At 35.8% G+C, this 13989-nt stretch overlaps 1 protein-coding gene across 2 annotated transcripts in view; it reads right to left on the bottom strand.

The window, feature by feature from the left end:
- Positions 1–593: 593 nt before the first annotated feature.
- LOC114463578 (sodium-coupled neutral amino acid transporter 3-like) overlaps positions 594–13989 on the bottom strand; it is a 47734-nt gene continuing 34338 nt past the window's right edge. For both annotated transcript variants that reach the window (XM_028447221.1, XM_028447222.1), the window contains 9 exons: positions 11307–11389; positions 9365–9423; positions 8863–9009; positions 7737–7816; positions 7244–7344; positions 5857–5981; positions 5615–5759; positions 2956–3059; positions 594–1633 (listed from right to left, as the gene is read on the bottom strand). In XM_028447221.1, the coding sequence (XP_028303022.1) occupies positions 1529–1633; positions 2956–3059; positions 5615–5759; positions 5857–5981; positions 7244–7344; positions 7737–7816; positions 8863–9009; positions 9365–9423; positions 11307–11389 (949 nt within the window). In that variant the 3' untranslated portion in view covers positions 594–1528. The remainder of the gene's footprint in view (positions 1634–2955; positions 3060–5614; positions 5760–5856; positions 5982–7243; positions 7345–7736; positions 7817–8862; positions 9010–9364; positions 9424–11306; positions 11390–13989) is intronic.

The raw sequence follows: 13989 nt of genomic DNA, 5'->3' as shown, positions 1-13989 counted from the left end.
CCATCATATGAGGTTTCCAGTACCATTAAAGGTGCAGTCTGCAACTCTTATAAAAGTGACTTTTTGTCATATTTGCTAAAGCTGTCACTATGTAAGGACAGTTTTACATGAAACTCGTAGTTTGTGTGAAAAAACAAACTCATTGAGTCCCCCCTGCGTCTCCTGCAGCTTTTGGCAGATTGCCAGAATGCACCACGACCGAGCAAAAAGAACCAATTAGAGCCAGGATTGTGTTTGATAGACTGTCTGACAGCTGTTGCTCACAGGCAGCGTCCCTTACAGTGTATGGTCTGGAGGAGTAGAAGATGGAATTGGTGACTTTTCTGCTTGAAAGGTAATTACTGCTGCTTGATTTACATTATGTTTGATTTGTAATTGTTACACTAGAGCTCTGTAGTGCATGTGTTGTTCATGTGCGCGCAGCAGCCTCCGTGTGGGCTGCTGTAAGTGACACTGTGTTGTTGCTGCTGCTGCTGCTGAGGTGTGTGCACAAAGCGAGAGAGAAGCGCTGCAGTAATATGCTTTTAACAGTGCATGTTGTATTACTGTGATGTTGCTGTTTGGCTAACGTTAGCATGTTAGCTCCTCTGAGGGAAGGACTTTGGAAAGTTTGAAGTCAGAGCAAGATAGCAGCGGGGAGGGAGGGGGAGAGAGGGATCTGAAAGTCGCTGACTGCACCTTTAATCAATGTGTAATACTGAAAAATAAAACAATTCACACATTGTAGGGGAAGTATTGAACATTGTTTAGTTGATAATTATCCCCAGGTTTGATCAGGTAGAGAATATGAATAAACATGCATATCAAGGTCATATATTGTGCAGGAATGCAATGGTAAATGTGCTTACGTAACCCTGTTCTAGCATAGATGAGTGAGTGCTAACAGCCCTGAACCCATTAAAAAATACATGTGGCAGCATTAAATTATAAAGTCAGAGCTATAGGAAAGAATACCAATGTGGACCTTTTTCTCTCTCTAAATTTTCAGGGAAAAAAAGGTAGTGTGTTGGTTTTTTTTAATTATGATTTAGTTTATACTTTGCTATCACTTTCTTTCTCTGTGGCTGCATGCCATGGAATACACTGTGCATTGAAATAACTTCATTAAAGTAGGTTTCAGGCCCAAGTTCAACGAGAGGTACCACATGTTGTGCTTTACAGTCTAAGCAGCATTTTTCAGTGTGAGGGGAAGCAGAGGCTCATTGGTAGCAACAGCAGCTTGCTATCGTGTTGTTTGTCTTTCTATCTTTGTTTGACGTCCTTACGAAAGCACAGCCCAGTTGTCTCTATGCACCTCACCTTTGTAGCTTTTTGTTAAAGTTTACTGGCACAGCTGTGGAGTCACGTGTTGGCAGAGCGGACAATACAACGTGACCTTATGAGTGTGAGACCATTTTCAGTAGAGTGTGTGCGGGCTATGTTCTCTAATTAAAAAGGTTTGGGAATCCTTGACATCAGACAATGATGCGCAAATAAAGTGACGACAGATCTAAATTAACAATGCCAAACTTGCATCGATAGGAGAAGTTTAGTGACCACTTGCGGCTTTACTGGTGCCTGTTGTCCAGTCAATTATGATGAAGCTGAGACTCATTATCATAAACAGGAAGCCAAGCCCTGCAAAACACGCAGCCTGAAAAACAAACAGAATGTATTTTAAAGAAAGCAACATCAGATTATTATTATTATTATTATTATTATTATTATTATTATTATTATTATTATTATTATTATTATTATTATTTGTATTATTATTATTATTATTATTATTATTATTATTATTATATAAAGTAATGATTCATATGCAATGAATACATGAAGCTATATAACATTAAGAACTCATTGGAAAAAAAATAAATAAAAATATATATATATATATATATATATATATATATATATATATATATATATATATATATATACATATGTATATATATGAATAAATATGGTCTTGAATTGTTAATAAAAGAAAAGCCAAATGCTGGCCCAAGTATAAGCTTTTGTAGCCATTTTTCTGCATAGAAATATTTTTGCTTCTGCTATGTACTATTAATATACACTACCGGTCAAAAGTTTTAGAACACCCTAATTTTTTCAGCTATTTATTGCTATTATTATACTCAAATTTTGTTCTATGCTTTCATTTCAGAGTGCAATGACACAATAAACTGAATAATATTCAGTAAAATACTGGAATAAGTGTGGTGTTCTAAAACTTCTGACCTGTTGTGTACATCAATCTTCTGATATAGTCAATACATTCCCCTCCCAGACATTTGGGATCACTGGATTAAAAAAAGGCAGTGGCTATCCGTACGTTTGCCGTATCAATATACCGACATTCCATTCGTACGCAGAGCTCCTATTTGGCCAGTTTAGGTTACGTGATAGGTCTGTCATTGGTTAGTTTACGTTGCATGACTAAGACTAAACCTTACCCTAAACCTAGCCCTAACCCTAAAAATTGTTGCGATATTGGGTTATAACCTAACCCTAACCTTAAACCAAACACTAACCTTAACCCTAAGACGCTACATACTTGTACATCGAGAACCGTACCAATAGCACCGGGGGTTGTCCGTACGGCAACCGTACAAATAGACACTTTCTTTAAAAAAAAACCACAATGTAGATAATTTATTTTCTAATAGCAAGCCCGCAATTCCAAAGCAAAGGTGTTTTTTTTCTTTATTTCAGTTACGTAAACTATCATTACTCATTCCATAATATGTAGATAAGGCCAAAATGCATTCAACATTGTTAAGTTTGTATAAAGGTTGGTATGTATACCAATTCTTCATACTCAAATAAATGTCCTTTTTAGTTTAGTTTCATAAAGTTATCTATTTAGTTTACTTAAATATTCTATGCTACTACAGTAGAGATCCACAATACCACATCAATAACCTTGTCCCTTTTGCTTTCATTTAAAAAATCCAAGTTGTTATTTCTCACCATGATTTTAGGGGCAGAACGCAATGGCTCTTCTTCTTTGGGTACAATGCGAATGTAGAAGATGGCAGGGAAGATGAAGATTAGACAAGGAGCAGATGTGGCACCTGGAAAGAACAGAAGAAACAAAGGGATTTAACTATCAATTCCTGATTAATTCAGATAACAGTAAGTCCTGCAGACCAGTAGGTTTTTATTGAAATACTCATTGGAGAAGAATTAGTGAATGAAAATTAAACTTCATTTTCTTTTTTTCAATGTTTCCAAAACTGCTTGACACGTAGAGGGCGTGAAACAATATTTAATAAAGGATAAACTGAACTTGAAATTAAATTATCAAATTTCATGAAGCTGTTTTCCTTTGTCTAAACATGTTGGATTAAAACACACACGTCTGACGCAGCCCGTAAACTTCAAAAACCACAGTTTGAAGACATTTTGAGGGGTTTTTTTCTTCCCACTGTCACTAAATGCTTCTTCATGTGGATCTTGTTGTGTTCTTTCTTTCTTTCTTACTATAGACTCTATACTTTGTGAAGCGCCTTGAGACTACTTTGTTGTATTTTGCGCTATATAAATAAAGTTGAATTGAGATGAATTGTTGAAGCACAGTTAATCTGCTGTATAAAGGAGGATGCTCAATGGGTTTGGCATCACTCATGTAGACTTCATGAATGGAACGGCGTTTTTTAGTCACATTTACAGTGAAGTTGAGTAAAAGTTTCATGTAATATTTTTCATTTTTTTGCTTTATTTGGCTAGAATGTATCCTATAATAAAGCAGATTTCCTCATTGTGTGGTTCATCTTATCTACGTCTCAGCCAATGGTGATCCCTGAGTGCCCTCTGCTGGTCACATTAGACAATTTATTTATTGGGTTTTACCATTCTCTATGAAATGTATGAATGAGCGGATTTGGAAGCGATCAGATATTTAAAATGTATGTTTACGTTAGTTGGTCCGTCACTGTATTTGAGTTTGGTGTTTCTGTAAGTTGTCTTAGTCAATCAATTGTATTATAAGTTGCGTTCTCAAAGACAGTTGCACACATATTGTTTGCAGCATAATGTCCTATCACAGCTCTCTGGCATCCCCTCGTGGACTGAGCTTCAATTGACAAAAACTATATATGTCTGTTTTTTTGTTTTGTTTTTTGTTTTTTTAGTTTAGTTTTTTTTTTCCTTATTGAACATGTACAGATACAAAAAAAAAAAAAACTATATATGTAGATTAAAATAGTTCACAGTTTACATTACAATGTTACAAATAAAAACATTTTGCTCAGAAATATAGTTTTTATGAATTCCAATCATCTCCCTCCTAATGTGGGACCAAGACTGACCCTTGTATTTTCAGTTCATGTTCTAATCAAGATCATTTCTATCATCATTTTGTGTGTTTCTGATGTCATTTTGTCAATTTTGTTGTTGTTTGTCTGTTCTTTTTATTATTCAGTATATTTTGCTCTTATTTTGTGTGTTGTTTTTGTAGTTTTTGTGTGATGTTGGTATTATTTTAACAATTCTCTCTTCGTGTGTTGATGTTGTGTGGTTGTTTCTTAATTCTCTGATTTTTTTTAATTCTAATTTAGACAGAGTCAAAAATAAATAGTCTCCTTCGACAATGTCGAGTCCAGTGAAAACAGAATCACAGAATGTGAAGATTCTGTGTCTTTTGTATGAATTATATTTAATAACCTTCGTATATTGAAGAACAGTTGTCTGTCTTTTATAAACTTGTGTGGTTGTTTCTTATGTTGTTTTGTATGTTTCTCTATTTTGTAGTGATGTATTTTTCTCTCATTTAACGTGTCTTTGTTGTCGTTTTGTGTGTTGCTGATAATAGTAAGTATTCATCGCTCTAATTAGTGTGTGTGTTTTTGGTGTCATTTTGTGTAATTTGTTGTTTGTTCTTTTTATGATTCAGTATTTTTTTTATCTTATTTTGTGTTTTTATTGTAGTTTTTGTGTGCTGTGGTATTATTTTAATTATTCTCTCTTTTTGTGTGTATTTTGTAGTGATCTTGTCTATTTTTCTCTCATTTAGTGAGTCTTTGTTGCTGGTAATAGTAAATATTCATTTCTCTTAGTGTGTGTGTGTGTGTTTTTGGTGTCATTTTGTGTATTTTGCTGTTGTCTGTTCTTTTTATGATTCAGTATATTTTTATCTTATTTTGTGTGTTTTTGTTGCCAATTTGTGAGTTGCTGGTAATATTTAGTATGATTATAATTCATAACTAAAAATAAACATGATAAAACCCCATATTTTAATGCTTTCATTTGTTGATTTTAGTCTCTCAAGTACCCCCCTGTAGTGCCATTGTGTACCCCTAGGGGTACATGTACCCCCATTTAAGGAACACTGGCTTAGAGAACACCATACAGACAGTTTTGTTTGGAATTTAAAAGAAAACATGACTTGGTAACCCACTTGTCCACAGAGATTATCACACATGTCAGTTTTTCAGAAACGTCTATATCAGATTTTGGTTTTGTGAAAATTAAAACATCCTTTTACATGTTTGTGTTGGTTGTTGGTTCTGTTTGAGTTCAATAGTTATTGTACAGTATCTATTAGATATATTCCCAGTATTCAAACACATTTAATGTTCACCATCAGTAACTGAGAAACAGTGAGTTTCAAAAGGTTGCCATGACTTACCGATGACCCCAAAGATTCCCAGGATGTTGGGGGCAAAGATGACAAGCAGGTTGATAAAAGTGAGCAAAACAAATGCAATGGCGATGTGTCGAAGCCAGTTAAAAGTCTTGTTGGGAAAAATCATCTGCTGGATCGCCCTCCGAACCTGATCAGAACCAAAGCAAACCAACGTTTGTCAGATATTGTTTTTTGTTACATGGCTCTGTACTCATTCTAGTGTATTTAATTCTCCTTATACTCACAGGGAAGAGGACGATGGGTACAGTCAGAGTGACAGCGGTGAGCACAGCCACACGCACACACAAAATCAAAGTGTCGTATGGGTCGATGCGGCTGTAGGTGTGAAGCAGCTCAGCTTCCACTTCACCTGAGACAGAGTGACAGAAAGCAGATTTGAGGAGGATAAACAACTAAAGAGGAAGAACATCCCTAAAAAAAAAAAAAAAAAAAATCAAAATTTTATCACCACATTCACTTAGTCCAGTCCAAACTGGGTTGTGTAAACTCAGATATTTTCATCATAAGAAATTAGTGAAAGTCCTGTTGTTTTTTATAGGCTACAGTGTAAAAAAAAAATATTCCAAACTAGTATTATGGACAAAGAAACAAAGTGCAAAAACCCAGACTCACTCGCCCAAACGTAGACAGAGAATAGTGGTTTGTTATTCCACAGAAAATTCTCCACTCTAGCCACTGCAGCCAGCATGTGTGCATTGCACTTGGTGATGTAAAGCGCTGATATAGCAGCTCTGCCATGCAAACAGTTAGGTGCTCTACATGGCGTACTGGTACTTGAGCAGAGGCCACACAAAGAGACTACAGAACAGTTAGGAATGCTTGTGTGAGTTCACTCTGTTTTATACCTGGCCTACTTTTTGTTTTCAGTTGTTTCCACTGTTCTAAAATACTAGAAGGAGCTTGACTATGGCATATCTATCACAAAGGAAATGTCACGTAGACATATCACAATACCATTGAATTCAATTATTCAATATGACATATGACATAATAGTTTGATATAGTACAATATGATATAGTATAGTATAATATATGATACAGCATAGTGTGATATAATATGATATAGTATATAATATGATATAGTATATAATATGATATAGTATATATTATGATATAGTATAGTGTGATATAATATGATACAGTATAGTATAATATATAATATAGTACGATATAAGACATGATATAGTATAGTATAATATATAATATAGTATGATATAAGATATGATATAGTATAGTATAATATATGATATGATATAGTATGATATAAGATATGATATAGTCTCGTATAATGTTATATGATATAATATGATAAAGTATAGTATGATATGTATTTTTATACAGCTGATATATTGTGATTATGATATATGATATAATATAGTATCGTATGATATAATGTGATATGATGTAATATGATATAGTATAATATGACATAAAAGACATGACATATGATACAATACAGGCCATCTGATGTGGTATGATGCAGTGTGATACATACCAATATCATACTGCTATAATTTGATAATCATGTGATATGATATGATATGATATGATATGATATGATATGATATGATATGATATGATATGATATGATATGATATGATAAGCCCTCACCATAGAAAGTAAGGTATCCAAAAAGAGCAGCCAGGAAGTACATGACGTACATAACTGTAATGGAGATGTTGGCCACATGCTGCATCTTTTTCTGAGTGGGACTGAAATCAGAAAAACAAACAGGCTTACACACAAAATAATAGTCATCTTAAATTTAGATAGCCTGGAAACAGCCAGTTCTGTCCTATCGTGATATAAAGTCTGATACCACTCCACAGCTATGCTTCTTAGAAGAAGATGCAGGAATTCTGTGCTACATTCTCAGTCACTTTTCAAAATCAAGCAGAAGTGTCTCAAAGCAGGATGAATAATTTAAACTTAACATGCTTTGCGAAACGAGCAGTGCCAACGCATTTCAAAATAAAGTGTAAGCTGTGCATGTGACTGAGCTACGATCAGCCAAGCATAACGCAGGCATCGTTTTCCATCTTGTTATATAACTGATTCCTATTCAGAATAAACTTGGCAGGAGGTTTACATCAGAGGAACATACTTGCGAAGCTCTGTGTAGATAGGGAGGACCTCAGGGTGGCACACAAAGGCAAATGCCAGGATGGGAATGGTGTAGGCCGTCTGAAAATGAACCCCAACAGGTCACCATAGATACAGCACCGCTATTCCAGACGTCTTACCACCAACCTTGCGATTTACTGCCCATTACTCCCTCTGACACATTACAGAGAGCTAATTGTGTCACTGTGATTAACTTGGACCTGGCTGCCAACCAACTTTAGCCTATTTAAGAATGTCTTGCTTGTAAGCTGATAAAAAAAAAGCACAAGGAATAAGTCTTACAGCACCAGGAAAAAAACATTCCCATACTTTTTTTTAAGTAATGATGAAACACAGTAAAATTTTTATGAAATATAGAAATATAATTAAATAGATTAAGTAGTTTATACTCAAAGTTAAAGAGAAAGTTCTACTAACTTAATTATGTCAAGTTGGTGTAACATGTTCTTCCTTTTTGAGTAACATTAATCATTTTTGAGTAAATGGAACTTTATTTTTTTTTATAAGTAAGCATAACTTAAAAACACAACTAAAGTACAACTTAATATAATTAAGTAATTACATGTTAAGAATGATAAAGTCATGTTATGTCTGTTGTTTCAAATAGGGATTATTTAAAAAATAAACTTAATTCATATAGCACTTTAATTTAACTGTTAACAAAAAGTACAAGTAGCCAGCCATTGTGGAAAATTTTGACTTTTAAGTTAATCAACTTAAAAAAATTGAGGCAATCGACTGCCTACATTTTTTTGACTTCTGGTAACTTATTCGGGTTCACAGTGTATAATAAGAGAAATGGCTAGGCATTTGTTTTTTCAAATGATTACTTTTCTCAGAGCAAATGCCAACATATTTGTACACTATGTTTCATGCATCACTATATTTAAAGCTCACATCAGTCACTGAGGATTGATGAGCAAGAATAGCAGTATAACATTCCCGTACAGCAGCTGTGGGTCAAACCAAAATGTCCATGCTTGAATTGTGCAGGGGCACCGTCACCATCATGCTGAGGACGACTATAGCATAAGTGGGAGCCTTTCAGTGGCCAAGGCAGTGAAAGTGTGCTGGTAGTTTTGAACTGAGAAACATGCGGAACATACTTGTGAGTTGAGGTTTGCCATTTTGGGAATACAGGCAGGATCCACTTCCCCACCAGGATCCATGGTGCTGACATTTACTGCACTGACAGTGCTGTTGAATGCAAAGTCCACAAATGGACAAGGAATATTGAACTTCTTGTAGATGACCTGCACGGTTTGGAAAAGAGACGCGTTAACCAGGTTTTTAAAAAGCTGTGGGTCACTGGGAGTTTAAAGACAAAACAGAAAAGATATCAATGAGAGTGCCAGAGGAGAAAAGAGAAAGAACAGTGAGTGGATTAGAGTCGAAAGAGCTCAAACTGGGTCAGAGTAAAAATAGAGAACCAGCCTAAAAATGCAGAATGAAAACTTTGGACCACAGCAGTGAGCAGAGAGAGAAAGGAATACTGAAGACGAACAAGGAACATCATTGTGCTTCTTAATATGCTATGAGTCAACAGAAAATAACAATGACAGACAGAAAGATGAGACAAATTTTGAAAACCCAAAGAAGGCAACTTACAGCAGCAAGGAAGAAAACCATGCAGCTCAGTGAAAATCCACTGGTATAGCCCAGGTATCCTGAAAACAGGTGACATTTTTTTATCTTTTTCTAAGATTTCTCATTGGACATTCAAATATGGAATGAGTGGATGATTCAGCTTATTTACGTTTGCCTTTTGGATCTTTTTCCATCATTGATTGTGCAAATTTATGAGATAAAACTGATGAGATTCATCTTCAAATATGATCAACAACAATAAAAAAAAAAAAAAAACAGCAAAAAGCCAAAGGTTGCTAGGTTTAGTAAAATTCACCAGAGCTTTGTCGGGGTCCTACGCAAAATGATGTTTCCGGGTCCCAAGTTTGCATATGAACATGGAGGGTCTCCTAATCATTACATTTTCCACTAATTGCTGAATGAGGTGTAAATGTCAGTCATTCAAATCATACCTGTCGGCTGACTTACACACTAGTCGACCTTTGAATCCAACAATTTTAATTCAATTAAGCCTCCAAAACACAACCCTGATATAAAATCAGTTTATTGTGTTATTTTATCCTACATTTACTTTTGAGCATTATAAGGATTAATGGGTCTATTTCACTCTTCTAAAATGAGGCTGAGGACTCAGCTTTGGGGCCCCCTTGTGGCACATGTTGCCCTATGCATTTGCATTGTCTCCCATAGCCAGAAACGCTTATGAAATCCACTCACCTCAAGATATACTGTATATGTAGTATATAGACTTGTTGCACCAAACAATCATGACAAATTTAATCCACAAATGTCTTGGTTATGATATCAGGGTTTCTCAAAACCAAGGGTGTGATTTGCTAATGGTTAGCATTGGAAAGAACCTGCACTTATTTGTAGGGCTGCCAACTTTGGTCGTTTAGTCGACTAATTGGTCGACCAAGATTTTTATTGGTCGAACAGCCATGATGTCAGTTTCAATACCGTTTAAATGCAATGCGCTTCTATAGTTGATAAGGATAAAATATCAAATATACTGTAATTTATTTAATGCCAAAACATGGATCTATGTCATGGATCTGAGTGCTGGCTGCAAAAAAGACAATGTAGCGCAACACTGACGGGCTTGAAGCACAAGCATCCACTATTGAATCAATCCTTTTTCTGCACAAGAACATGGATTATCCTTATATTTGATACGTGGATTATGTAAATAGATCCACTGCTGTCTCTGGCCCCGCGGGGCTCACTACGCACCTGTGTTTGACGTGCGTTTGTTTCCCCGTGCGCTGATCTGATGTTGACATTAACAGTTGTTTATTCCTAAAAGCAGGCTTACCACTGAAACAAACGATAATATATTATTTGTATGAGGATAAAATAGGTTTTAGGTCGGGCATGGATATAAATACCTAATGTCTGTCGGACCTGTAGGTTTCACTTTTGCTTTGTTGGGTTCTGATCAAAGCTTGAATAAGGTCCATATCATGAAAGATCTGTGTTTAAAAGCAAATCGGCACCACAAAACGACAAAACAAAATATTTGTCTCTCTTTTTCTTTCTCCTCGTCCTCCTCTGCACCTGCTCATTCATTCTCCGTTTTTTTTTTTTTTTTGGTCGACTAATCGCTACGTGTAACATGGGTACAGTGAGGATTGCTTCTGTCAAAAAAGGCAAACTAAGATCAGAATATACATAGCGTATTTGTCTCTAATTACATGTAAAAACTGATTTACCGAACCTGTGGCAGCTGTTTTTAATGGCGTATTTAATTAGCACGTTTGACTAGCAGGCGTCACCTGTCGCAGTTTTACTCAAAGATATCTGCAGTTATTGTTGGAGAAGGAGACGTAGGCAATGCGATACAACATATTCTTATTCAAGTGTTTCAAATTAGGGTGGGTGGAATTGTTATGGTGAAAGATTTGTCACTCCAAATTGGAGTTGTTGAGACATTTAGCAGCTAGCATTAGCAAAATAAACTCACCTAGCTGCTTCATGAGTGCTAGAGGTAGTATCACTGCGATGGATACAATGATGACGAGGTAGTTTCCGTTCAGAAACCATTCACTGCAAGGAAAACCATAGACACACATGATTAAATGTATTCATTATTTACTAATCGAGCTAAACACACCCCTTAATCTGAGTGCTAATAAACATGTGTTTTATCAGATATTGGCTCAATTATATTTGGCAGAAAAGCTTTAATAACCTTAATACAGCCACGGCTCAGCAAAAATAAATAAAAAACATATTTAGAATGAATCTTTTTTACTGCTCAGGGAAGTGGACGCTTAGAAGACTTTGGCTGGAGTTAAGCCACGGTGGTCATGTCCTCAGCAATGTACAAGACTTTGTTTTAAAGGAACGCTATTATTGTCTGACCTCGACTCCCTCCTCCCAGTTCCCTTCCCTGTCATCCAGGTGTAACACTGCCCTCTCTTTTTATATTCTCCCTTCAATAAAGTTTAAATAAAGTTTCTTACCCTTGCTCAGGGAGGGCTGGTGATGGTCACAATTATGCAATAAATTCATTTATTCATTTGCAATAATAAAACATGCATTGCTGTCACAAAAAGACACTACACATAATCTTGACCTTCAACAGCATGTGCAGACAAAGCAGAAAGAAATAATCATGAATAAATAAATAAATCAACAACCGTGTATGCGCGACTCGGCCCCCAGGTTTTTCGGAGCGTCAGGACACAGACCAACGTGCCATTTGCAGTGAACACGTGGATATGAAGTTTATGAAGATGTGATTTAAAATTTGAAAAGGCCAAAATGCGTTTTCAACCATTATAGCACTACCTAGTGGTGCACTTTTTGGTATGGGTGGTCCGTGTGCTCTTTTCGATATACTCTGTAAATTTGACAGCCCTCAACATAATATTTGAGCTGAAATAAATGTTTGTTGTTTATGTTGTAATAAGCCATGCCCACTTTGACCAAATTTTATTAACTTCGAGATATGGCCTCAGGAGCAACCCAGGGCCATACCCACCAAATTTGGTAAAAATCGGCCATGCCATTTAAGGGATATAAATTTTTGATATTTGCAGTGCCCCCTAAATTGTTCAAATTTGGCTCATACCCATAGCCAACCAAGGATCTCAGATTTGGTGGTGTTAGCATTTGTTTTGACCGAGATATGCAACAGTTTGCGTTTTCATAGATAGCTAGAAAATTTTACTCGTTAATAGTTTTTTACGAAACAAAATTCTTTACTCAACTTTAGATCAAGTCCAACTGAAGACTCTACGTGCCAAGTCTCACGCTGATTGGACAAAACCCCAAGGAGGAGTTTGAAAAAGTAGTTTTTCCAGTTTTTGCGATTTCGCGCCAACACAATTATGGGCGGAAATAGGTGTGGCCAAGCCCAGGTGATTCAGTGCTATTCAGGGAATTTGTGGATATGAGCTTTTTGAATGTGCGACAAATATGGTGTGAGAGTTAAAGGCCAAAACGCGTTGACCTTGGTTATAGCGCCTCCTGCAGGTGGATATTCACCAAAATTGAATAGTCTCATTTGTGCCCAAAAAACAATTAACAGGAAAAAACTGAAGTGGAATCGTCAAAACTTGAGGACACTATCGTGTACACAAACAGACACGCAAACAAGCACACACACACACACGCAAACATGACAATCAATATACAAATCAATAAATAAATAAATAAAAATAAAAGAAAACTATTATAAGATCAAGTGATGCATTACAAGTGCTTTCCTTTTAACTGTTTTTGTATTAAATCGATCTTTATAAATATATACATAGGTTTTCATTTGTAAAAATCAAACCCAATTCATATAAGTTTTAGCTGCACCACCATTTAAAAGAATCCATAATAGCGGTTATTAAAAAGGAGTGAATGGAAGCAGAGTAACCAGTAAAAACAGCAGGTGAAGCAGCTTTAACTGTCTGAAATATTTGAGACATTCTTTCTTGCATCAACTGGACTTAAAAGAGAAAATAAATGAAGGCTGTTTCCTTACATTATAATTAAAGATGGTTTAATTAGGCTCTTCTGAAATTGTTTGTGTAGTGCTACCTATGAATTGGGCTAAATACTGTGCTGAAACAGTCACAATCAACATATGGTGAGCTAAACCTCAGTGACGCTTAATGCCAGCGTCACATGTCTATAGGAAAGAAACCTCTGGAGCTATTTTTAGTGACACAGTGGGATGATTAATTTCTTGTCTTCCATCAGGTGGGAGGCATTGAAGAGATGCGGCATCTGTTGCGACACACACTCACACACTCGTTTTATAAAAGGAAGAGGCTCATCTGTCCTGTTGTCGTCCTGCCCTACAGCCATCTGTCTATAGAACACAATCATTCACTGATAGAGAAACAAAAGCTCAGGATCTCTCTGAACACCCACCGATGCACAAACCATCATACATCCATACATCCTCCAGTCCAAGAATTGTACTGTTAATATGTTCATTAAGTATATGAGGAATGTCCTACATGATAATTATTTCATGGTCAACTTTCAGTGCATTTCAGGCCAAATAAAAATTTTCAAGTTTTATTTTCAAGTTTGTATTAAATTGTATCATTTCACTATTCATTTATCCATTAGTACCCACCCATTTTTTAATTAGATTGTAACCTAGCTCTGCTTATGAGGGGCATTAAATCAGAGTCTACCAT

This window comes from Gouania willdenowi, chromosome 5, assembly GCF_900634775.1.
Source record: "Gouania willdenowi chromosome 5, fGouWil2.1, whole genome shotgun sequence".
NCBI classification, from domain to species: Eukaryota; Metazoa; Chordata; class Actinopteri; order Blenniiformes; family Gobiesocidae; genus Gouania; species Gouania willdenowi.
Note: the sequence above shows the minus strand (reverse complement) of the source record. Positions and strands in the feature narration are given on the sequence as shown.